The sequence below is a fragment of the Rhinopithecus roxellana genome, chromosome 17 (genome assembly GCF_007565055.1).
Source record: "Rhinopithecus roxellana isolate Shanxi Qingling chromosome 17, ASM756505v1, whole genome shotgun sequence".
Lineage (NCBI taxonomy): Eukaryota > Metazoa > Chordata > Mammalia > Primates > Cercopithecidae > Rhinopithecus > Rhinopithecus roxellana.
In genome coordinates, this window is record NC_044565.1 from 1,985,832 (window position 1) to 2,010,479 (window position 24,648).

Below are 24,648 nucleotides of genomic sequence, written 5' to 3' on the forward strand. Positions count from 1 at the left end.
AATCCCACATCTTGCCACCTCTCTTAAAGGTTGCAAATAAGCACTATGACACTCTTACAGGCTGTAGGATACCTTTGACTTGCCCATGGACAACATGGCATAGTAGGAAAAGCTTAAGAAGAAAAACAACCTTCTTAGGCTCATATCTATGAAATGGAGATAATAATACAACCCATAACCCCTTAGTCTCAAGTTGAGAGGCCCTGAGCCACCTCCACCTTCTGAAGCAATTAGCATATTAAGAAATGAAGATATGCCTTGGTCCTCTGGCTAAAGACCAGGGTTTTCATTTTCCTCCTCTGCTGTGCACTTCTTGTGACTGTGTCTATGTTCGGGACAAAAGCAATGTGTGTGTTGGGGTTTGGGTGGGGGGCGGAGAGCGAGGAGAGAGAGAGAGAAAGAGAGAGAGAGAGACAAAGGTAACAATTATTCCCTCCGTGCTTTTAGGATCATGTTTCCTCTGGTCAGAGACAAAGGTTCCCCTTTCTCAGAGTTCCAGGTACCTGCCTGGCTGCTACTTCCACTGCCACCATCACTGTCACTTGATTGCCCAGGGGCTGAGGAAGGAAAGAATAAACAAACAAACAAAACACAGAGATTTTCTATACTCCCTCTGACTCTTTGGGGCTCTCTTTCCCATTCCTCAGACCAGAAACAGGGATTCTTTTAGAGATGTCTTTGTCTGCATCCTGTGTACAGTTCCGGGTTTCAGGTGGTCTCTGACCCTGGCTGAGAGGTACCAGAGGAAAGAAAATGGGAAACTCACCAACAGCTTAGTAGTGTTTTGAATTCTGGTTTCCTTCCAAAATATTCCTGCTTTTTTTTCTTTCTAGAATCCTCAGCTTCTCCATGCATTCTGTCCAGGGCTCTAAATTGCATTTAGTGAAAGGAAGAGGAGGAGTATCCTTCTCTACTTGACCAGAGCCCAAATTGCAACATCCTGCTTAACTCTTCAAGCACTTTTCACTACCCAAGATTTCCCTGATTTACTAATTTGCCTATTGTTTGTCTCCCTGCCCCTGCCCCTCTCTAGGATGTGGGCTTAAGGAGAGTCAAATCTTTGTTCATGTGGTGAACCACAGCCATGTCCACCATCTTGAATACTGTCTGGTACACAAAAGGTACTCAATAAATGTTTTTGAATAAATGTTTTTGAATGATTGAAACAGTCGTGAAAACAGTCATAAAGACTTTGAAGACAACTGCTTATCTCTTTTTTTGACTCCTCGTTATTAAACTCTTTTCCCACTAAGAAATTGCTTTACTATTTTTCAGAAACAATTTACTAGTTGCATGAAAAAGAAGAGACAGGCCAGAAGAAATCCAGAGATACTTGGGGGAAAGAATAGACAGTTGTATCCATTGGGATTCTTTCAATAACAAATGTTATAAAAACCCATTCCAACTGGCTTTAGTGATGAAAGGAACTTATTACCTTAGGAAGTGAGAAGTTGAGAGGTAATAATGGCTTCTGGTGAGACTTCATCCAGTGACTTGAACAATGACACTCAAGGTGGAGGTGATGTTACCAAGAGAGAAGTATATGAAGGCTGGGTAGCAGAAACACCAGAGGTCCACTACAATAGCCTCCCACTGTAGAAGTAGGAGCAGAGCTCTCCCCTTTTCTGCTGCAAGAACACACATGTTCACTGGTTCTGGCCTGCTAGACACAACTAGATTGCAACTATTATTTCTACAAATCAAGGTCTCTTTAGCTGTCAAATGGGGTAGATAGAATGCACACACTGATAGACTCAGGAAGACCCTGTGATTAATGTTCGTAGCCATGAGGCAGAACTGAGTCTGGTTTCTTGTGTCCCTGGAGTTGGGCAAGTACAGAACAGCTGCCAGGAAAAACGAAGGACTCAATGGGATAATGTCTGGGTCGGTCATCCAGAGATTCCTACCTGGAGAAGAGCTCAGAAAGCATGGAGACCTTTTTATTCCCCAAAATGGTCTCTTTGAAAGGACGAAGTTCTGCAAAGTTAATCTTTTCTGGCAAAGTCAGATGCAAATGAGCAGGTTAAGGTCCGGCCTGTCTTACAGAGTATCAGAAAAGGGCTAAATGACAGACACACTATCAAAGTCCCAAGTGTGAGCTGTATTCCATTAATGAGTTTTCCTAATGCTGCACACAGACCTGCACACCTCATTCAGTATCAGCCGTCACTGAGCAGAACATCCTCAACCTCCATTTTCCTGCCTATGAGACGGCATAGCCCATAGCCTTTCACTTGCCATTCACTTACTATTTTTTTGAGACAGGGTTTCCCTGTCGCCCAGGCTGGAGTGCAGTGGGAAGATCACAACTCACTGCAGGCTCAACCTCCTCAGCTCAAGTAATCCTCCAACTCAGTCTCCCGAGTAGCTGGAACTACAGACCTGCGCCACCATACCCGGCTAATTTTTGGATTTTTTGTTGAGATGGGGTCTCATCATGTTGCCTAGGCTAGTCTTGCACGCCAGGGTTCAAGCACCCTGCCTGCCTTGGCCTCCCAAAGGTGTGAGCAACTGTGCCTGGCCCATTCACTTATCTTTATACCCATCCTTCTTTATCCAAATTGACTTGGTTACTGCATTCAAATATCAGAATTCAGAGAGCAAGTTTGAGTTTTGACGGATACAGTGTTACCAAATCCATGTGTCCTTGAGTTTCAGGTAGTAAATGTGGCAGTTCATATAGTGAGGGGATTCATTTGAAAATCTATTTAAATCTAACTGGTCCCCAACAACAGAAAGTGGCGTTGGGAGAGGGAGAGTGAGGATAGGAAGGAATACCTGTACACATACCATTGACTTCGTGCCTGCCACACGGCCACTAACAGCCCTGGCCATAGTACTGCTGGAACTAGTTTTTGTGTTTGGGTGATTACTGTCTACCTCATGTATTGTAAGGGCAGAGATCTTGGCAGGATTGTTCTCACTCTGTCTTCAAAGCCCAATGCTGTGCCTGGAGCATGGCAGGTGCTCAACACTTATTAAGTAAATGAGAAATGGACAATTGTAACACTTAGATGCAAAGTGCCCTAAGTAAGGTTCTTTCTCTGCCTCTTTGAGGAAACAGATCACAGCAGCTAGGTGACAGCTGTCTTGGATCACCTCCACACCCCAAGAAAGCCTCCCAACTTAGAATGCTTCACACAAGAGGAAGCTGAGGCAGTTCACAGCAAAGGATATCCTATAATGTTGCAAATTGAAAAAGCCCTCAACTGGCAGAGGACACTGCTGGCTTCCTCTGTTAAACTGATAGTTTCCCAACTGCTACCGGGTTGGCAAGTCAAACCTGCTCCATTTGTACACAGGGTTATGTATTTCAACTGGTTTTATGTGAGTTGCTCTGGCCTTGCATATTAGATCCTACACATTGAAGACAGACTCTACCTGCTCTTTAATATCTGCCTTTGACCCTAGACTTTCATTCCAAGCACCCAGGCAAGCGAGTTGCAACATTTTTCACCTCTGCAGACCTGACGGATATGACACTCAACCAATTAAGAGGTTGGGAGGGTGGGGAGGAGTGGGCCACATAGTTTACAGTTCAGACACCCCGCCCTGCCCGCCCTCCCATGGTTCGGGTGTGGTGAGTCCCCCTGGCCTCGCAGGTGGGCACCACATGTGTGGTCACTCGGCAAAGGTCTGCTGGTCACCCTGCTGCTGCCCGTCCCCCACAACTTACTATTAATTCAGTGAGTTGGTGAAGTCATTCTCCTTGACACAGACCCATGAGGACTGATTTCCAGGATGTTTTTGGCTCCCTGACAACCTTTTCCTGTTTTGGAAGCCAGTAAGTGGCATTTAAAGTCACAGAGATTTTGTTGTTTGAAAAAAAAAAAAAAGATTCCACTGACTGAAGAGAAGGTGGAGTCTCTTAATGGCAGAAATGCCCACACCCCTGGGTCTCTCTCCCTTCCATGTGTACCTCACTTTCTGGCCTAAGCTTCACTTAAGCTTTTTCTCTGGTGCTCCCATACTTCCCTAATGTGTCAAAAACTATGAAGTTGTCCACATTTGTCAGCTCATGACACTTCTCAAATGAACATGGAAGACAGTCTTGGAAAATGCATTCTAAAAAAAGCCTTCTCTTCCTTCATGTTGTACATGCACTCAAAGAAATGCACTAGCATTTTCTTTCACTCAAAATGCCCCACCCCTGGCTTAACACTAAGAATAAGCCAAATGGTTAAAAAAAAATAAAAAGATGGCCAAGCATGGTGGCTCTGAAATCCCAGCACTTTGGGAGACTGAGGCAGGAGAATTGCTTGAGTCCAGGAGTTTGAGACCAGCCTGGGCAACATAGTGAGACCCTGTTTCTACAATAAAAAACACAAAAATTAGCCAAGCATGGTGGCACATGTGTGTGCTCTCAGCTACTCAGGAGGCTGAGGTGGGAGATCACCTGAGCCCGGGGAAGTCGAGGCTACAGTGAACTGTGATTGCACCACTGCACTACAGCCTAGGTGACAGAGTGAGACCTTCCTCAAAAAATAAATAAATAAAAATAAAAAGGTGGAGCTTAGAAATTAAAAGTCATTTCTACAAAGAAATGACTTTCACAGTGAGGAGTGACATGGGCTCATGTTCTTTCAAAAACAGGGCGGCAGGGGACTAAGAGTAAGAGGAGGCAACTCAATAGGAGTAGGAAAAAGTCTCTGTCCACACTTACCACCTCCATTTGAAAGGCAAAACTATCTCCCTGGGAGCAGGAGCTGGGGATGGCCACGGGGCTAGAGAAGTGGGAGCACCACTTTGTAAGTGTGCCCAGGCAGCTGATGGGCAAAAGGAAGGTGTTTGCCACACTCAGCTTTGTATTGTGTGGTTGAGGGCAGAAGGGCACGCACAGGGAGAGATCTCCTGAAATGAGTTCCTGGAGAATGAAATCTCTTTTCCAAGGCCCAGTTCTCACTTGTCACATTTGTGGCTGGGAACCCTTTCTTTTTTTTGAGACGGAGTTTCGCTCTTGTTGCCTAGGCTGGAGTGCAATGGTGCAATCTTGGCTCACTGCAACCTCCGCCTCCCAGGTTCAAACAATTCTTCTGCCTTAGCCTCCCAAGTAGCTGGGATTACAGGCACGCACTACCACACCCAGCTAATTTTGTGTTTTTAGTAGAGCTGGTGTTGGCCAGGCTGGTCTCGAACTCCTGACCTCAGGTGATCCACCCACCTTGGCCTCCCAAAGTGCTGGGATTACAGGCGTGAGCCACTGCACCTGGTCTGGAAACACTTTCATACCATGTTAATTTCTGAGACTGGGGCTCAAGGTAAATTTAGGTTAAGGGTTTAGGATAAGTTAGCTAGGATAGCCCAGAAGTTTCATAATATGACAGATCTCTAAAAATAAATGGCTCTTTTAAAACAGCATGCCATCAAAAGAAAGTACCTCTAATGGGATTCTAATTATTTAGGTTAAACTCTTTCTCATGTTTTATTTTCATATGGAATTCTAAAAGGTTTGCACCGATGAGGCAGAACATCTTAGGCTGTAGAAAATTATACACGGTATCTTTACTTGGAATATTAGCTATGCCACTTATTAGCTGTGACCTTAGGCAAATTACTTCACCTGTTTGGCCTTCAGCAGTAAAAAAAACAAAAAAAAAACAAAAAAAAACAAAAAAAAAAAACAAAAAAAAAACAGTACCTATCTCCTATAGCAGATGTGAGGATTAACCGGGTTAATGAGAAATGCTCGGGCACACAGTAGGTGCTCAATAACGCAGGCTGTTACTATTTATCACTAAAAGGAAAGACTTGGGACATTTTACCAGCAGTCACAAGTTTATGTGAAATGCAACAAAACCTGAGTACCTCATCCTTCTTCTCTGAAAGGGTGAATCAACTCCAGTCTCCAGTGCCTGAAAGTTTGTTTTTGTTCTTTTGACAGAGTACTTATTTTCTTGATTTGAAAAGGCAAAAGTGATTCTGCTTTTGTACTTAATTAGGGTAAATCACATTCAAGTATCAGACTGAATTAAGTGATACAACTTTCTCAAATGGATCACTTTAACTTCCTCTTCATTGAACAAGATACATTTTATTAACACTCATAAATTTAAATATTTTGGATACTAGACCCTTATCAGTTAGATGGTCCGTAGAAAGAAAAGAGTAAAACCTAAGTTGTAAAGTGACAGTGATTTTTGGTTCCATCATTTTATTCACGTAATCGTGGAGGATCCATCTGATTCCGTGGGAAGCTGAGGGCTAGAGGCTGCCACTGTCACACTGCATTCTTTCTCATTTCACCCAAGAAGTCATAGGTCTGCTCTGAAAGGTCAAAAGGTTCATGAATTCCGTCTGGCGACAGCAGAGCTTGGAGGGCACCCTGGTTTTCTTGGTTTTGCTTAAGGAAGTCAGTGATAACTTTCCCTCGTGCAGTCTCAGACTCTTCGTCTGCCCACCTGAATGGGGGTAGGCGTGTGGAGTGGAGAAGTGGGAGCACGCAGTCATGGTAAACCAGGAGAAACGTGGACTTCAGGAACTCTTTGTCTCTCTGGGAAAACACCACCCCCACAAATAACATCGTTATTTTTAAAGTGTTAAAGTCTATGAACTCTATTAACTAAAAGCCACCTAAGAGGTAGGATGGAGGGTGCCATTAGTGCCTGGCAGGTATCGGCTCTGAGCCAGCTGCTCAGGCAGGACATGGCACTTCAGAAGTGGAAGAGTTACACAGAGTACAGTGGAGCAGTTCTCCCTGAGAGCCTCTACATGGCTCCACGAGACCAGGGTGTCTCCTAAGCTCCATGGAGGGTGTCTCACACATTCTGTCAAGGTGTTGCAGTCTAATTTTGGTGACACCAGTGTGGTTACAGGTAAATATAACTAAAACAATGCCAAGTCAGCTGTACCTACTTACTGACAGCATATCAGAGATAACTGTCACGTTATCTAAGAGAATTGTAGCAGGTGTTCTGCATAGGATCCAGAGTTGTTGGCTTATTTCCAGCAATGCCTGGGATAAACGTTGAGGGGTCCTTTGGTGATGAGGATGTCAGACCCTTCCCAGATAAGAATGGTGCAATAGCTGTACCCATGTCAACCCCCGATGCCCACAGGCCATGGTGGGAATCTCAGAGAGCACAGCAAGCTGAGGGCAGAGCTGTCTACAGGCAGCAGAGTCCACACAAAGATATCATCCATTCCACCACACATGTCCACATGAGGGCAATGTCTACAGGCCCAAGGCTGCTGTACTAGAACAGCACTAAGCCTGACAGTTTTGGCAAAGTCACATGTATGTAGATGGTACTGATCAAATGGAGGCTGAAATAAGGATACAATGTATAAACTGTTTCCCAATTTTTAGGGTTTTCAGCTCATTTGCTATTTCATTTTCCTTGTAGATAATGAATACTTTAGATTGGGATTGGTAAAGTATAGACGGTGGGCCAAATGTGGCCTGCCACCTCTTTTCATAAATAAAGTTTTATAGGAAAACAGTCACATTTGGTCATCTACATATTGTCTGTGGCTGCTTTTGTGTTACAACACCAGAGCTGAGTAGTGTGACAGAGACTATAAGACCTGAAAGGCCAAAAAGATTTTCCATCTGGCCCTTCCCATTTGCCAAATCCTCTGGATGAGAGCAGTCAAACCACTACTCACTGATTAAAGCAAGTTCAGATTGGTAATTACCATGATTTTATAGCAATGTAAGCAGGAGCAATGCATTGTTTTCAATATATGGTACAGCTCAGGCCATTTTTTTTTTCCTTCTCTCTACCTGATACAGGCTTTGAGAGCTAGAGAAGTTTTTTAAAATAAAAGAAAATTTCAGCCGGGCGCGGTGGCTCAAGCCTGTAATCCCAGCACTTTGGGAGGCCGAGACGGGCGGATCACGAGGTCAGGAGATCGAGACCATCCTGGCTAACCCGGTGAAACCGCGTCTCTACTAAAAAATACAAAAAACTAGCTGGGCGAGGTGGTGGGTGCCTGTAGTCCCAGCTACTCGGGAGGCTGAGGCAGGAGAATGGCGGGAACCCGGGAGGCGGAGCTTGCAGTGAGCTGAGATCTGGCCACCGCACTCCAGCCTGGGCGACAGAGCGAGACTCCGTCTAAAAAAAAAAAAAAAAAAAAGAAAAAAAGAAATTTCATATACAATTGAGAGACTTTGGCTTAGAAACTTCCCCTTTATTTAAATAAAACTCAGTAATCTGAAATGGCTGTCCTGAATAAGTGTTCCTTCTCACATTAGTTAACGATCATGCATAACCCTCTTGGAATGTGTTTTTGCAGCCATAATGAAACAGTTTCCCTGGTTAAGAGGGATTATGACTATGGCTACTTTTGCTAAAAAAGAGACATTATTAGAATGGGCAAGCAAACACCAGGTGCTGCAAATATGAAGTTCAGTGTGGAAAATCATATTACCTTCTCTGATCTTTTTAACATACTTTCTTTTTCAGCCCATGAACTCTAAAGAGCAAAGAGAAATATTATATTAGTCCAAGTAGTAATAAGTCCTCACAACACTTCTGCAACTTTACTCTGTAAATAAACTTATGGACAGGGTTAAAAATGCTGTACAGATTCTACACAAGCAAGAAGTGAATCTGTAATCAGGCATCTATTGCAAACGACCCAGCACCAGAATGACTAGGAAGATGTATCTGTGAAAGATGATGTAGAAACCCATAATTATAAATCAAAACCAACTTGAGAATAGAATAAGTGAAACACTAACACATTCATGCAAACTATACAAACACAGCACCTGAATAATAAAATAGTATTAAGCTTTCCAAGTAAGACAGTAATGAAAATAGAAAACATTGCCAAATACCAAACTTTTCTAAAATTATCTCTGTCATGATGATGACAATGGTCAGAATGAGACAAATTGAAGTACAATTTTGTAAGTAAATATTTCTAATCTGTCCACAAGGCTTCACAGAAACTTCCTTAAGTAAATAAAAACCCCAGAGTTAAATTAGTCCCACAAAAGTATGAATTTAAGACTTTCGCTGTGCCAGTTCCTGGCACACTGAACGCGTGGGTGGAATATGACCCAGGGTCTGGGTTCTGTGCATGTCGGTAGATATCCTCCTGTTGGCACCTGATATCATAGGTAACCTGAAAGCATCAGACCTTTTTCGGCAGGGAGGCCCTGGGATGAATATAACATATGGCACCAATAAGGAGATTCCCCATAAAATAAATGATGCATTGACAGAGCGTTTCTCAGCAGGAGATAACAGACTATGCCACTCATGAGAACATTTTGGAATGTTCATACCTATTACCACATGAGGGGACTATGGTCCTCCACCCTATTAACCGCTGTGCCTATGGGTCCTTAAGAGTTTGAAGAGGACCCTTACAGAACCGGAGTGTTTTACTAAACAGGCCAAGTGGCATTCTTATTATTATTAAAATGTCATCCACAAACTGAACTGTGCTAGGTAAGTAAACACTAGGAGGCTCACATGCTGTACATTTTAAATTTTATTAGGTTGGTGCAAAAGTAATTGTGGTTTTTGCTACTACTTTTACGGCAAAAACCGCAGTTCTTTTGCACCAACCTAATAATATGGCTTAACGTGAATATCACTTAGCAAATTTAGACTTAGTGTTTGGTAAAATTTGTCTGTTTTTGTTAGTTACATGTCAATGTCCTACCTTATTTTTCATTAAGCCACCAGCAAACAGTAGGATGTTTCACTTAGAGTAACTCATCTGGGAATAGCAAACATGTTACGGGACACTATTACCTCCCAAGATCCACTTCCTTTCTTCTGGAAAAAGAAGACTATACCTCCTTTGAAGTTAAATGGACTGTATGACTGGTTTTGGCCAACGCAATCTGAGCAGAAGTGGCCCAGGCCCCTTTGGAGCAAAGGCAGTAAAAGCCCAAGAACAACTCTCCATTCTTCCTCTTCTGAAGGGAAACTGGCAACAGAGGTAGCTACTTGTTCCAGATGGTGCTGTGAGCTCCACTAGCCTGTACCCTTGGGTGACTGTGGAGCAGCGTCCTCCGCTGATCTATGCTGGATACATACCATGGGTGGGAGATAAAACTGTGCCAACCACAACAGCACAGCGAGCTTCTCCTAAGTAACACACTATGCCACGGAGAGGAGGCGGCTCATGAGTGTAGAAACCACCACTTTCTTTTTTAAAATTATCATTATACAAATAACTCAATGTGAAAAAATTAAGAAAATGTAGATAAAATAATCCAAGATCCAGAGGTATTCACTGATGCCTCTCTGGAATACATTCTTCCAAATCTTTTCACAGGCAGGTATATAAATGTGTATATATTTATACTTATTATGGCTCAAATGGGGTCTTTTCGCTAAATAACATGTGCACAACTTCACCCACATGCCTTCAAGCAGCCTGTGGCACATTCCGGGTGCACCCAGAGCTGACCTGCAGGGACAGCACTGACTGGTTCACTGCTGAGCTCCATGGCTGGCCAGGTCACTGCAGGTCTCTGAGCTGTCTGCTCATCAGGGAAATGCAGATTTTAGACTAGATTAGGATTCCTAAGGTTCTTCCTAAGAACAAGGTGCAGATTCCTGACTGTTACATACCTAGGGAAATATTCCTGTGGCCTATATTAATTCCTGTGCCTTATATTAATACATAGTGGGCTCTTGTGAAATCTTTGTTGAATGAATGAGTGTATATATATGTTCTGTATAATGAATAATTATTATGAAACTAATGACTTTATAGAAGAAAGAGAAATTCTGCATTATCTAGCTATAGTGCTAGATGAACCTATCTAAAATTAGAGGAGATCATATGCACCATGAACATTTTCTTAAACATCTCTGTTGAAAATTGTCATTATTACTATTGACAACCCCCAACCCAGCCAAGTTAGCATATGAACTGGTTTCAAAGTCTAATAAGAATCTTTGGAGATGACTGAGCCCTCCTTCCATTTCTGCTGTCAGGCCCATATGGCCTCTTTTTTAGTAGCAGGAGTCACCCTCTAATATGCTCACCTCACTCCTGCATATGTTCTGCCTCTTTGCACTTGGCAGAGTTTGCCTAAAGAAGAAACTTTCCTGGGTTACCCACCACCTACCACTGCCCTCAGCCCCACACCGAGACTCAGGCTTACCTTGCCCATCTACCAACCACTCCCTTACTTGCATCTGACATGCCAAGCTGGACTGTCAGCTCTATTCCTTCCTGCCTCAAATATCTGCTCATGCTAACCCTTCCACCTGCAATGCCTTCACCCCCATCTCAGCAGGTCAAAATCCTCTTGGCCCTGGCCTTTATTAGGTTCTCTCATTTAGGACCTCTCTAATGAAACATAATTTGGATCCTTCTTTGCTGCCTTCTTTAAATCTTCAAGGTCCTGGGTTATACCTCCCCCATGGCACTTGTGATGTTACCTGTTATCTGCCTTGCATGCATACAGCTCTTCTACTTATTGACCCTGATGTATTAGGCTAAATCATATGAAACTGCCACTTAGAGAGGCCAAAAATGGCTGAAAATTAGAGATTTCATGTGATTTAACACCCAGCAGTTATTTCAGACAGCAACAGCACACATGGAATTAAATTAAAGTTGATGTGCATGCCCTGATTCTCCCCTGGAAATTCAATTGATTTATCTTACAGACCATTTTGGATTTTTGCTCTTGGGACACAATCAGTCAAGGAAAAAATGGGCATAAGATTACAATCGTGTACATAGCAGGCACTCCATCTGCTACCTGGGTCAGGGAAGGCAGCCCTTGGGAATTCATGCTAAGATGGGAAAGATGAGGACTGAGTTAACTAGACAATGGACAGGGATTGGGAGACATCATCCTAGTAACAAAAAAAGGGCCTAGACCAGATGATAGAACTCATTAACACAGAGTGTGTAACTGCTTCCATAAGCCAGCAGGTTTCCACTGCAATGCATGCGACCCACCCTGAGGGCATCCATCACGTCAGGCTGCTCCAAGAGCATGGGGAAGGTGGCCAGCATGGGATGGCTAATTAAATCTGAAATGCAAAACAACAGAAAGAATTTTATGCAAACTTCACTCAATGGATTTTATTGCAATAGACACAAAAATATGCAGATGAAAATTATTGTGCCAAATGATTTCTTGATAACACATTCTACACACTTTGACTTCTATGAGAGCTCAAAGCTGTCCCTTCAACCATCATTTGCCCCTATACCCATATCCTGGTGAGTTCCTGTATCAAATTAATGGAGCTTTTAGAGTGAGGGCAAGGAGGCTTTGAACAGAATAAGACTAGAAAATTTTGTTCTGTGTTTTTCTTCAACTTCTCTTTCTTCCTTATGGCTGTGGCATGGTAAAAGGAATCTTCCTTCCCCTTAGAGGTAGCCCTGCTCTTGGGAGACTGAGCAGAAACCAGGAAGCATTGGGGGAAAGGACACAGAGGGACTGCTGCTCAGGTCTGATTCCAGTCCACCAGGGCTCAGGGAAGGACCCAAACTTGTGTCTGGAGCCGGCAAACAGTAGTAGGTGAAACTGGAAGAATTAAGAATTGAGGATTCTGGCCATATGACCAAACACAGCAGGGGAGAATATTGACATTTCACAGTAGATAATGGCACATGAAAATTCTGTGCAAAGAAGCACACCAGTAAAGACATGTCTTAGTCTGTTTGCACTGCTGTAGTGGAATACCTGAGACTGGGTAACAGAAACAAAGGAAAATTATTTCTCAAAGTTCTGGAGGCTGGGAAATCCAAGATCAAGGTAATGGCATTTAGTGTCCGGTAAGGGGCATCTTACAACATCCTCCAGAGGGGAGGAACACTGTGTCATCATGTGGCTGAAGGCAAAACGGTAAGTGAGACAAATTCCCTTGTCAAGCTCTTCTGTAAGAGTCTCTAATCCCATTTATAAGACAACAGCCCTCATGGCCTAATCACCACTCAAAGGCCCCACTTTTCATGTTACACTGGTAACATATGAATCTTAGATGGGACACATTGAAACCAGAGCAGACACTTTTGAAATGGCAAGGGCAAGGTATTCTATAATCTGGTGTCCTCAGTAGAGAAAAATTCATTCTTTAGATACTATTAGGATATTTTATTCTAATGATTAAATTCAAACGAAGTCAACAATTCTGAGTAAACTTCTTACCTATTGGGAAAACTAACAAGCCTTATCCGCTTTAAGAAGTCATATCATTCATGAAGTTTCTCAAGAGTCATCAAAATGAATTCAAAGGCAATGGTGATTAAAAGGCTTACCTGTCCTCCCCCTTAGAGTTATAATGATTCCTTGGGAACTTTCTGTGCTTCTCTGCCTTTGAGTTCCACTTCTACCTATATATCCAGGTGATAAGTCCCTGGGAGAGGACTTCTACCTATGAATGTTATTTGTCCACAAGTGCTAAGCCTCTCACTCACTCTGCTCCATCCATACTGGACTGCCTCAATTTCAAGCCCTCCAACACATGCATGTCTTCTTTCCTTGGGTCTTCAGACATGCTGGCCACTCTACCCAGAAAGAATCCTTCCCCACACACTTCCCTCATAGGTCTAATTCCTCTCTCACATCTTTTGTTAAATATTACTCACTCAAAGAAGCCTTTCCTTGCCCTACACATTAATCAAGTCTTCCCAGTGCATGCTCTCGTTGCATATTTTCCTTCACAGCACTTACTTGAAAAAGGTAGAATGGATTATTCATGTAATTATGTGTTTGAGGTCTGGGATGCCTATGCCTGTCTCATTCACCACTGGGCCTAGCATAATATCTGGCACATACCAAGTACTTGGTACATATCTGGTTACTGATTTACTTAATTGAAAGAAGAGCCAATAAAATTAAACCATTTTTCTTTTTGGAGGCAATTATTATAACACATGCATTTCTCTTTGTAGGTTCAATCATGTATGGCAACTCATTGATTTTTAAAATTATTTTTTAACATTTTACTTGGTAAAAATTTCAAATGTACAAAAAAGTTTCAAGAATAAAGACAGTACATAGGACACCCAAATACTCCGTATCTGGATTCACCAATTTAAACTAATCCATTTGATACTTACACTTCATGCAGTAAGGACCAGCTATTTTGGTTGAGTTTGGTTTCTCTTCAAAATGATGATGTGCACACCAAACACATGGGAAAAAACAGATTACTCAGAGACATTAAAGGAAAATATGCCTATATTTGACTCGGAATCTCAAAACTCTAGAATTTGAAATGTGAAAATGCATATGTTTGAAAGAACTGAATATGTGTTGAATTCACAAAGCTCAATGCTTTGGATCCGAGGATGTCCCATAAGTAACGTATTAACATCAATGCTGTTCTAAATATTTTATTCCAAAAGTCACAATCAGAAATGGAAGATACAAGATGGTACAGGTTACATTTACTCAGAGTATGAAGTATTACTGCACAAAAGGAAATGGCAAAGCCTACTTACCAGTACTTTGTAAGCTCATCCTGTCTTTCAGGAGCACATCTCCAAGAATTTGTCGATAAAATATCAACAAGTGAACAGAACACATACTTCCAATTAATGTTTCTGGCAGTAGACTATTAAAGAAGGAAAAAAATGTATTCATTAGACAATCCCCTACAATCCAACCTATAATGTTTTGATGTATATTACTTTAATAAACAGTCCCAAATTTTGCTTCATTACTGGAACACATTTTTAACTATTTAAAGAAAAATTTCTACTACAAGCAGGCCACATTATATTTCAGATGACTTTTTTTATTTGTTTACACTTTCAAGTCGCAACTCTGTGTTGCCATTTTTGTGCTTCCATGTTAGCATATATATACTGATGTGAAATGTCAAATAAAAAAGGGAAGCCACTAATTATATGTTTTGGAAAGAAGGGGACTAGTCAGTTACAAGCTTAAACAAGGGCATGTGGCTGCCATGCCTGATTTGGTGAATGCAGAGGAAATACAAATTCAGGCTGTTCACAGTACTGGGTGGAACATGGCAGGGTGTGACAGACCTGGAATAAGTCCTGACTTTGTCACTTCTTAGCTATGTGACTTTAAATTAATTAATCTGCTTGTGCTTTGGTTTCCTCATTTATTGGATACCAATAGTAATACTTGCATTTCAGAAGGTTACTAAAGAGATTAAAATGAAGTAAGTGTAGGCTGGGCACGGTGGCTCACACCTGTAATCCTAACACTTTGGGAGGCCGAGACGGGTGAATCACTTGAGGTCAGGAGTTTGAGACCAGCCTGGCCAACACGGTGAAACCACATCTCTGCTGAAAATACAAAAATTAGCCAGGTGTGGTGGTGGGCACCTGTAATCCCAGCTACTCAGAGGCTAAGGCAGAAGAATCCCCTGAACCTGGGAGGTGGAAGTTGCTGTGAGTCGAGATCGTGCCACTGCACTCCAGCCTGGGTGACACAGCAAGACTCTGTCTCAAAACAAAACAACAACAGCAACAACAAATGAAGTAAGTACAGAGTGCTTAACGTAGTGTCTGGTATATAGTAAGGGCTAAAAAACAGAAAATAATTCAATATTGAAGTTAAATTGGTATCAGTTTAAAATAGATTGCTATAACCTTAGGATGTTATATGTAATATCAAGTTAAGTTGGTATTAGTTTAAAATAGATTGTTATAACTTTAGGATGTTATATGTAATACCATGGTAACCACAAAGAAAATAACTATAGAATATTTTCCAATGGAAAGTAAAAGGGAATCAAAATTTGTCACTATGAAAAATCAAACACAAAGGAAATCAGTGAGGGAGGAAATTAAGAACAAAAAAAGCTATAAGATAAGAAGGAAATGAGTAATAAAATGGCAAAAGTAAGTCCTTCTCTACTAGTAATCACTTTAAATGTAAATAAATTAGACTCCTCAATCAAAAGATATAGATTGGCAGGATGCACTAAAAAAGCAAGATTTAATTATATGCTGTCTATAAGAGACTCACTTTAGACTTAGGACACTCATGGGTAGAAAGTGAAAGAACAGAAAAAAAATATTTCACGTAAATAGCAACCAAAAGAGAACATGTTTAGCCATACTACTATCAGACAAAATAGACTCCAAGCCCCCAAAAAAGTTACAAGAGACAAAGAAAGATATTGTACAATCATAAAACAGTCAATTCACAATATACAACAATTATAAACATATATGCTGCAAACATCAGTGCTCCTAAATATATGAAGCAAACACTGACAGAATTGAAGGGAGCAATACACAGATCTATAATAATAGAGAAAATTTCAATATCCTACTTTTGATAAGGTATAGAACAATGAAACAGAAAATCAATTACACTGTAGACTAATTGGATCTAGCCGACATTTACAAAACCCTCTACCCAGCAACAGCAGAATACATATTTTTCTCAAGTGCACATGAGATAATTCTCCAGGAAAGACCATATGTTAAGTCACAAAGTAAGTCTTAATAAATTTAAAAAGATTGAAATCATACAAAGTATCTTTTTTCAATCATAATGAAATGAAACTAGAAATCAAAAGCAGAAGGAAAACTGGAAAACACATAAATATGTGGAAATTAAACACACTCAAACAACCAATGGTTCAAAGAAGAAATCTCAAGAGAAACTAGAAAATTTCTTGAGAAATGAAATGAAAACTCAACATATCAAAACATAAGATACAGTGAAAACAGTCCTAAGAGGGAAATTTATAGATATAAATACTTACATTAAAAAAGAAGGAAGAGCTCAAGTCACCAACCTAACTTCATGCCCTAAGGAACCAGAAGAATAAAACTAGCAGAAGGAAAGAAATAATAAAGATTAGGTCAGAGATAGACAAAATAAAGAATAGAAAAACAATAGAGAAAATCAATGAACGCAAGAGTCTGTTCTTCGAAACGATGAACAAAATTGAGAAATCTTTACTGAGAATGACTAAGGAAGAAAGACTCAACTAAAATCAGAAATGAAAGAGGGGATATTACTATTGATTTTATAGAAATAAAAAATGTGTAAGAGAGTACTATAAACAGTTGCATGCCAACAAGCTGGATAACCTAAATGAAATAGGCAAATTTCTAGAAACACACAACCTAATAAGGCTGAATCACAAAGAAAGAGAAAATCTCAATAATAAGTAAGGAGATTGAATCAGTAATAAAAAAAATGACCTGATAAAGAAAAGCCCAGCATCACATGGCTTCACCGGAAAATTCTACCAAACCTTTAAAGAAGAATTAACACCAATTTTCCTCAAACTTTTCCAAACAACTGAAGAGGAATAAACACTATCAAACTCATTATGAGGTCAGAATTACACTGGTAAAAAAGCCAATAATACTACAAGAAAAAACAAAACAAGAAACTACAGGCCAATATTCCCAAATATTGATGCAAAATCCTCAACAAAATAGTAACGAAGTGAATTCAACAGCACATTAAAAAGCTTGTACACCATGACTAAGTCAAATTTATTAATGAAATGCAAGGATGGCTCAACATTCAAAAATCAATCAACATAATATACTACATTAACAGAATTAAGTGGAAAAACCCACATTATTTTCTCAATTAATGCTGGAAAAGCATAAAATTCGACACCCTTCCATGATAAAAACACTCAACAAACTAGGAATAGAAAGAAACTACTGCAACATAATAAAGGCCATATATGAAAAGCCAACAGCTAACATCATACTCAATGGTGAAACACTGAAAACTTTTCCTCTAAGATAAGGAACAAGACAAGGATCCTGCTCCTGCTCCTTTTACTCAACATAGTAATGGAAATATTTTTCTAAAAAAAGAAAAGTATCTTTGTTTGCAGACAAAATGATGTGGAAATATGTAGAATATATCTAGAAAACCCTAAATATTCCATGAAATATACCTTCAGAATAAATGACTAGCAAAGTTGCAGAATACAAAATCAACATGTAAAAATCGTTGTACTTCTCTACACTAACAATGAACAATTTGAAAAGGAAACTAAGGAAACAATTTACAATAGCATCAAAAAATCGTCAGAAATTTTAAAATATAAAAAATTTCAATATTCAGATTTCAAAATAATCTGGAAACATGAAAAGTGAGTTCTTTAAGACCCTCACACATGACATATAGTAAATACTGGGAATATATCATGCACAAGATTTAACCTTTGAAAGGACTCAAGAAAATATCTTAGATCATTCTAATATGTATTTCTAATCCTATTTTTAGAAATATATAAACTCTGTCATTAAGCACGAAGTAGGACCATATAGAAAATCTCAGAAACCTTACAAATGATACGTTGTCTTCTATCAAAAAGGAAGATGTCTTTGGGCTGAGAAAAACCACCGAAGATTTACAAAGAGATCTTTTTGTAAATTAATCCTTTGTCTTAATTCCTAAGATTATATTTTTAGAAGGGAAAATCATCACAGAGGTAATATTCAGTCTTCCAGCCTGCTGGAAGAGAACAGAATGAATGTGACCACTGTTCTGAGGTAAGAGCAATGGATTCCACGAGTAATTAAGTTTCCTGGAATTAAAGAGGTATCCTTGACCACTCTTTAAATCCTGAATTTCTAGAAACATCTAAAAATATAATACAGGTTCTCTTAGCACAGTTATATTGATATACAGCATTTGATACATAAAGTCAGAAACTGTCTTTTTCCATCCTGGCTACGTTCTGATCCTGTATACATTTGACCTACATTTTAAAGACTGAAAGCAGGGGACCATTTCAGCTGCCTCAGTGTCACCACATGCTTTCTCAGGGATCAGGCTGTGATTCTGGGTTGTTCTAGGACCATGGACATGTTCATGAGCAGGGAACAGAACAACCTTAGTTCATGAACAACATGTTCATGCTCTGCCCGTTGGTCCACAGTCCCACCGCACAGTGATTCAGCTGCATGCCCAGCTCAGGGCTCACGATGAAGAACAGCCATGGTTTTGCCAGGGAAAGGGGTGGGAACTTCCTTCCTTCTGCTTGGCCCTCTCCTTTTCTCATAGACCTGCCTGCTTTGCCTGGCAGGCATTGGTCCACCCAGTGTGGGCACTCCTTTCCTTCTGGCACCTTCTCACAACATGAAGCAACGCTGCTTGCCCTTTATTAGATTTTCTTTAGAGAAAGCATCTGATTTTCCCAAACTTAAGATGACTAGAAAGTTCTGGGCTGCTAAAGGTTAGCTGAATTAAGTAAGTAAAAATATCCTTCCCCCTGAATTCACATGTAGACCAGCAAATTCTGGTGGCAAATTTCAATGAACACAATGAATGGGCCTCAAGCATTCAAGCAACTAACATTATTACCTTATTTATTTTTAGCAACAATATAAGGAAAGCAAAAGAGAAAAAAAGATGGAATTCGTCAAAAACAAAGGATAATGAATTTATAGCAAATTTACACACACACACACACACACACAGGCAACCTACTTCTACAGATCAGGGTTTCTTGATATTCAGAACTCATGCACTGGAAATCTGAAGTCAAATTCAGGGCTTTCCCTCCTCAGGGGTTTATACACATGCCTTTGTTCAAATCACATCAGTTCAACCCTTTCGAAAAACAGCTCCAAAAGACAAATCTTGGTGAAACTGAAGCATCTATTTGCTCTCTTTTTCTTATGTTGACGAGGTCACCATGATCACAACTGACTCCACAAAACAAGACTGCCAAGACCCGTGAGCAGGACTCTGGTGCCATTGGTCTACACTGAATAATTCACATTTTCACAGGATTCCTGATATCCAAAAGATACACATGGGTAGGACTGCTGGCTGAGTCAAAGAGGGCAGTGTAAAGACAAACAGCAAGGGCACTGGGTAAAAATGGGCACTAATGCAAACTCTAACTAGGCTTTCTGCCCTTGGCCTTGCCTCCATTGTCTTATGTCCTTTGACATCATGGAAAGAGCCCTTGTCCTTTCTCCCTTGAGCAGCAAAGTTTGCATAAACAAAGGTGAAGTTTGTAAAGAAGGAAGGGTGAAGATGGAGGTAGGGTGTGCCTTTGAAGGAGAGGAGGAGAAGGACTATTGGTGTCATTACCTGTCTTGTTCTCCCATCCACTGAAGGTTTCAGGTCAGGGGAAGAGAGGATGCTGAAATGGATCAGTCCTGCCTCAGTCTCCACCTCCAGGGTGCTCAGGCTCAGTGATGTCCAAAAGGGCACAGGCTGGTGCCTAGCCTCTTACCTTGAACCCACAGCACAGCCCCACCCCGCCCCCGACTATGAAACCAAGTCGGGTTTCACTGTCCTCTGGTTTCACTCTCCCTGAGCTGGTTTCTGTGCAAGCCACCCTGGAGTTGCACCAGCAGTGTGTCCCAACTCACATTTGAAATTCCCAGGAGTGTATATTTTGGGGTCATGCAAAGTGGAGAGGCAATTTCAAGCCAGCACTCAAGTCTCTCTGTGGAAGAGCACACACCAAGATGAGGCAGAGGGAGGCCAGAGACAGGTGGAGGCTGTGCAGAGGTCCTGAAGAGTATACTTTTACACTAGCAGGGAGAGCTCTGCTTTGAAATTATTTCACAAACATTTTTCGGGTGCCTATTCTGTACTGTAATGAAACAAATGACGCAGTCCTGAGGTATGGAGGACAAGGACACAGGACCTTTAAGAACCCAGCATACAGAAGAGCATTCACTGCTTAAGAAGAAGGGGCTGCCTTGCTAACTTCTGCACCACACAGTTCAACTTGATCTTGAGGTCATACAAAGTATCTGAAACCCAGTATTTGAGGCCAAAGAAACATTATTAAGAGCTGTACCTGAAAGACATGCATGGGAGTGCTTCCGGACTCTTGGAAGCTTATTAACAAGATGAGTAGTGGGGAGGCCAAAGATGCAGGAAGAATGGGGCCAAACAAGATTTGGCTTTTCTTTCACAAAGACTACTACTGTGCTGCTTTCTTTCTAATCTTGAAAAATCACAATTTTCCAAGGAAAGACTGGCCAAAAAAAGAGGATTTACAGGCTCTATGAACATCCAAGGGGGAAAAAAGCTAAGAGAGTAAATACTACCCGCAAACACATTATTAATGGCTATTGAAAGATTGAACTGTTAACACTATAATTATAAAATAAATTTCAGTAGTAGTGGTAAGAACAAGGGATATTTAAGCTAAGACTATGATCTGGAATGAGAAAAACCATTCAGAGGAGCATGCCAAGTCTTCACTGACTTCCCTACTTCTTAATAATCTGTGAGCAATGGGCAGGTCATGGTGGGACAGTTCAACTGCAACATTCTCTGTCCCATGCCATGCTCTTCCTTCCCCCTCTTGTCCTCGTGCCTCCTCTGTGGAGCTCCTTTCCTCTGCATCTTCCCAGTCCTTCAAAGGTGATTTCAAATGTCCTGATTTTACCAGCTACACATCTTCATTTGAACAAATTTTATGATATAGCACCATCTACCTGGCTTTATATTTACATGTATCTATATATAAGACAATTACAGTAGTAAAATAATTACAGCTAACGCTATTGTGTTAGTTACTATGTGCCACACACTGTAAATACTGGCTAAGTGTTTTATATGTTTTCTTTCCATTAAACCTCATTACAGCTTTATGGGGTTGATATTATTATGTCCATTTTAAAGATAAAGACATTAAGACCCTGACAGAGATGTCAAATGACTAGTCTAGGAGGGTACTGAGTGAGAAACTGATAGATCTGAGATTTTATTAGTTTACAAACTCCCCGAGGAAAAATGTAAATTTAAAACACCATGAGAAACCACTACTCTCATTTATTAGAATGGCCAAAACAGAAAAACTGATCATATCAAGTGCTGTCAAGAACATGGAGTAACTGGAACTCTCATACATCGCTAATGAGAGTGCAAAGTGGTACAGTCATTTTGAAAACAGTTTGGTAGCTTCTTACAAAGTTAAACTTCATACGTCCCAGTAATCTCACTCCTAGGCATTTATACGCATGACAGATGAAGACATATATCCACATGCAGAAAATTTGTATACAGATGTTTAAAGCAGCTTTATTTATAATTGCCCAAACCTAGAAACAACCCAAATGCCCACCAACTTGTGAATGAATAAACACATTGTAGTATATCAAAGGGAATTCAGATGCTCCTCAACTTATGGTGGGTTATGTCCCTAGAAACCCATCACAAATTGAAAATATCGTAAGTTGAAAATGAGATCGTAAGTTGAAAATGCAATTAATACACCTAGCCTTTTCTTTTTTTGAGTCAGGGTCTCACTCTGTCATCCAGGCTGGGGTGCAGTGGCACCATCACAGCTCACTGCAGCCTCAACCTCTTGGGCTCGAGCAATCCTCCTACCTAAACCTCCCAAGTAGCTGGGACTACAGGTGTGCATCACCATACCCAGCTAATTTTTTTTTTTTTTTTTTTTTTTTTTTGGTACAGATGGGGTCTTGCCATGTTGCCCAGGCTGGTCTTGAACTCCTGGCCTCAAGCGATTCTACCATCTCGGCCTCCCAAAATGCTGCAATTATAGGTGTGAGCCACCATGCCCAGCCTACAACTAGCCTATTGAACATCAGAGCTTAGATAGGCCTACCTTAAACATGCTCATAACACATTAACCTACAGTTGGGCAAAATCATCTAATACAAAGCCTATTTTGTAATAAAGTATAAATATCTCATGTAATTCATTGAATCTGTACTGAAATATAGTGTCTACTGAATGGGTTTTGCTTTTGCACCATGGTAAAGCTGAAAAATCTTGAGTAAGTCAGGGATAGTCTGTACTATTTAGAACAAAAAGGAACAAACTACTGGCACATGCAATGGCATGGGTAAGTCTCAAATGCACTAGGCTAAGTGAAAGAAGCCAGACTCAAAAGGCTCCCGAGTGTTATGATTCCATTTGCATGACATTCTGGACAAAGCAAAACTGTTGGGAAAGAAAATAGGTGTGACTGCCTGAGGCTGGGGCTACAGAGCTGACTATAAAGGTGCATGAGATAACTTTTTAGAGTGAGGGAAAGTTCTCTATCTTGACTGCAGTGGTAATCACAGGACAGTATACATTTGTCAAAACACAAAGAACTATAAACTAAAAAGAGTAAATTTTGCTGCATGTAAATTATATCTCAATAAACTTGACATTAAAAAAAGTTCCCTGAGAGGTAGAATCCCTGAAGGTAGACTAAATTGGTAAGCCCCATTTAGTCAAGTCTTCTATTTACTAGTTAGCTGAAATGACAGATTTGGTTAGAAGAGCTAACTAGTAAATAGAAGAGTAAGCTAATTTCAGCTTTGTTACCCATTTCCCTTCTGACCTTTGGAGAATTGAAGAGGACAAAACTATTATAACAACAGATGACTAAATAGGAGGAGAAGCCAAAAGCAGAGATGGTCTCCAAGTGCTGAATGATCCCAAATTCACTGCACAGGTAAGCAGGTACTAACCTTAGTACATTTCTGGATCTTCTGTTCAAGGATCTCAGTTTCAGTAGAAGTTGAGGCTGCCTTCTCATTGCCATCATCTGGTAGAAAACACTGCCATGTGCTTTTAAGAAAAATCAAAAATAACTCATGAAACTTTAAGTACTTGAGACAGTGAGTATAATAAAATAAGTATTTCATGAAAATATACCACCCAGTAGTGCTGAATCGAATGAAAGGCAAGAGTCACCCATATACCCTAAATGAGCTGAGAGACCTCCCTACGGGCACAGGATTGTTTGCTAAATCAGATGAGTTACAGCATTACTGCTGCCAGATTACAAAGGAAAACAGCATATCTGACTCCAGGTAGAACTAACTGCATCCCAGACCCCAAACTCCTTTCTGTTCCAAAAAGGCAGGAATAGCATTGTGAGGGCAGCGGAGGTGGCGTGTCCTGAATCACCAAACAAGTAGAGGGGTGACTGAGGAGTGGAAATGGAATTCCAAATCTGCCAGGCTCTGAGCCCCATGAGGCAATGACCATATCGTTCTTGCTCTTCATTCTCCCATTATCTAGCACAGTGCCTGCTTAATGAACATAGTAAAAGATGCTCAATATTTCTAGAGGGCAATTTGGCATGCCTATTAGTGTTTCAAATGTCTGCATCCTTTGACCTAGCGATAGCCAATCTCTGTATTAGTCACAAGTATCAGTTCAGTGGTCAGTGAAAACGAACTAATGCATTAGTTCTCATTCTTCATGATTTCATTCTTCATGATTTCTTAGAGTCTCATATGTGTTACCAAGAAAATAAGTACTTAAAAATGATTAAAATTTTTATACGAAATGACATATTTTTAAAAGAGTGAATCCAAGTAAAAAATGCTATGCTTATTAGAACGTAGCTACCTCTCGGATGCTTCTATTTGTTTACTCTTTAAGGAAAGGAAGACAACACATGAGAGCCATACCTCTTCTGGATACTGAAGGGTCCACGTCAACACCTTTTTCATAAGGAGTACCACCATTCAAGAAAAGCACATAAGTTCTATAAAAGAATAACATACAATGACAGATAGAAGCTGTGGACATTTAGAAAACACTGGAGTCCGTAGTTAAATATTTTTTAGCACTAATATACTCACAGACATTTCATTTAGGCCTCATTGGTAAATGAAAAGAATAACTATTGATCCCTCCATGAGGTACTATCTGGGCTAATAAACAGTCTTTCTTCCTCATTATAAGCTGCAGAAAATTATCTTTCCTAACTATGCACTGTAGAAAATACATTTTTCCTTGAAAATGAGAAAAATTAATTCAAGTCATTAAAGTGTTCAGACCTTAATGACTTATGTTAA

At 40.5% G+C, this 24,648-nt stretch overlaps 1 protein-coding gene across 3 annotated transcripts in view; it reads right to left on the reverse strand.

The window, feature by feature from the left end:
• Nucleotides 1-6,134: 6,134 nt before the first annotated feature.
• The window catches only part of NPHP1 (nephrocystin 1), a 70,176-nt gene continuing 51,662 nt past the window's right edge, over nucleotides 6,135-24,648 (reverse strand). For 2 of the 3 annotated variants that reach the window (XM_010353233.2, XM_010353232.2), the window contains exons 15-20: nucleotides 24,259-24,335; nucleotides 23,308-23,407; nucleotides 14,383-14,495; nucleotides 11,887-11,960; nucleotides 8,371-8,415; nucleotides 6,135-6,490 (exon numbers count right to left, since the gene is read on the reverse strand). In XM_010353233.2, coding sequence (XP_010351535.1) covers nucleotides 6,218-6,490; nucleotides 8,371-8,415; nucleotides 11,887-11,960; nucleotides 14,383-14,495; nucleotides 23,308-23,407; nucleotides 24,259-24,335 — 682 coding nt within the window. In that variant the 3' untranslated portion in view covers nucleotides 6,135-6,217. Of the gene's footprint in view, nucleotides 6,491-8,370; nucleotides 8,416-11,886; nucleotides 11,961-13,998; nucleotides 14,044-14,382; nucleotides 14,496-23,307; nucleotides 23,408-24,258; nucleotides 24,336-24,648 lie in introns of all 3 variants that reach the window. The other variant, XM_030921657.1, reaches the window with a different exon arrangement.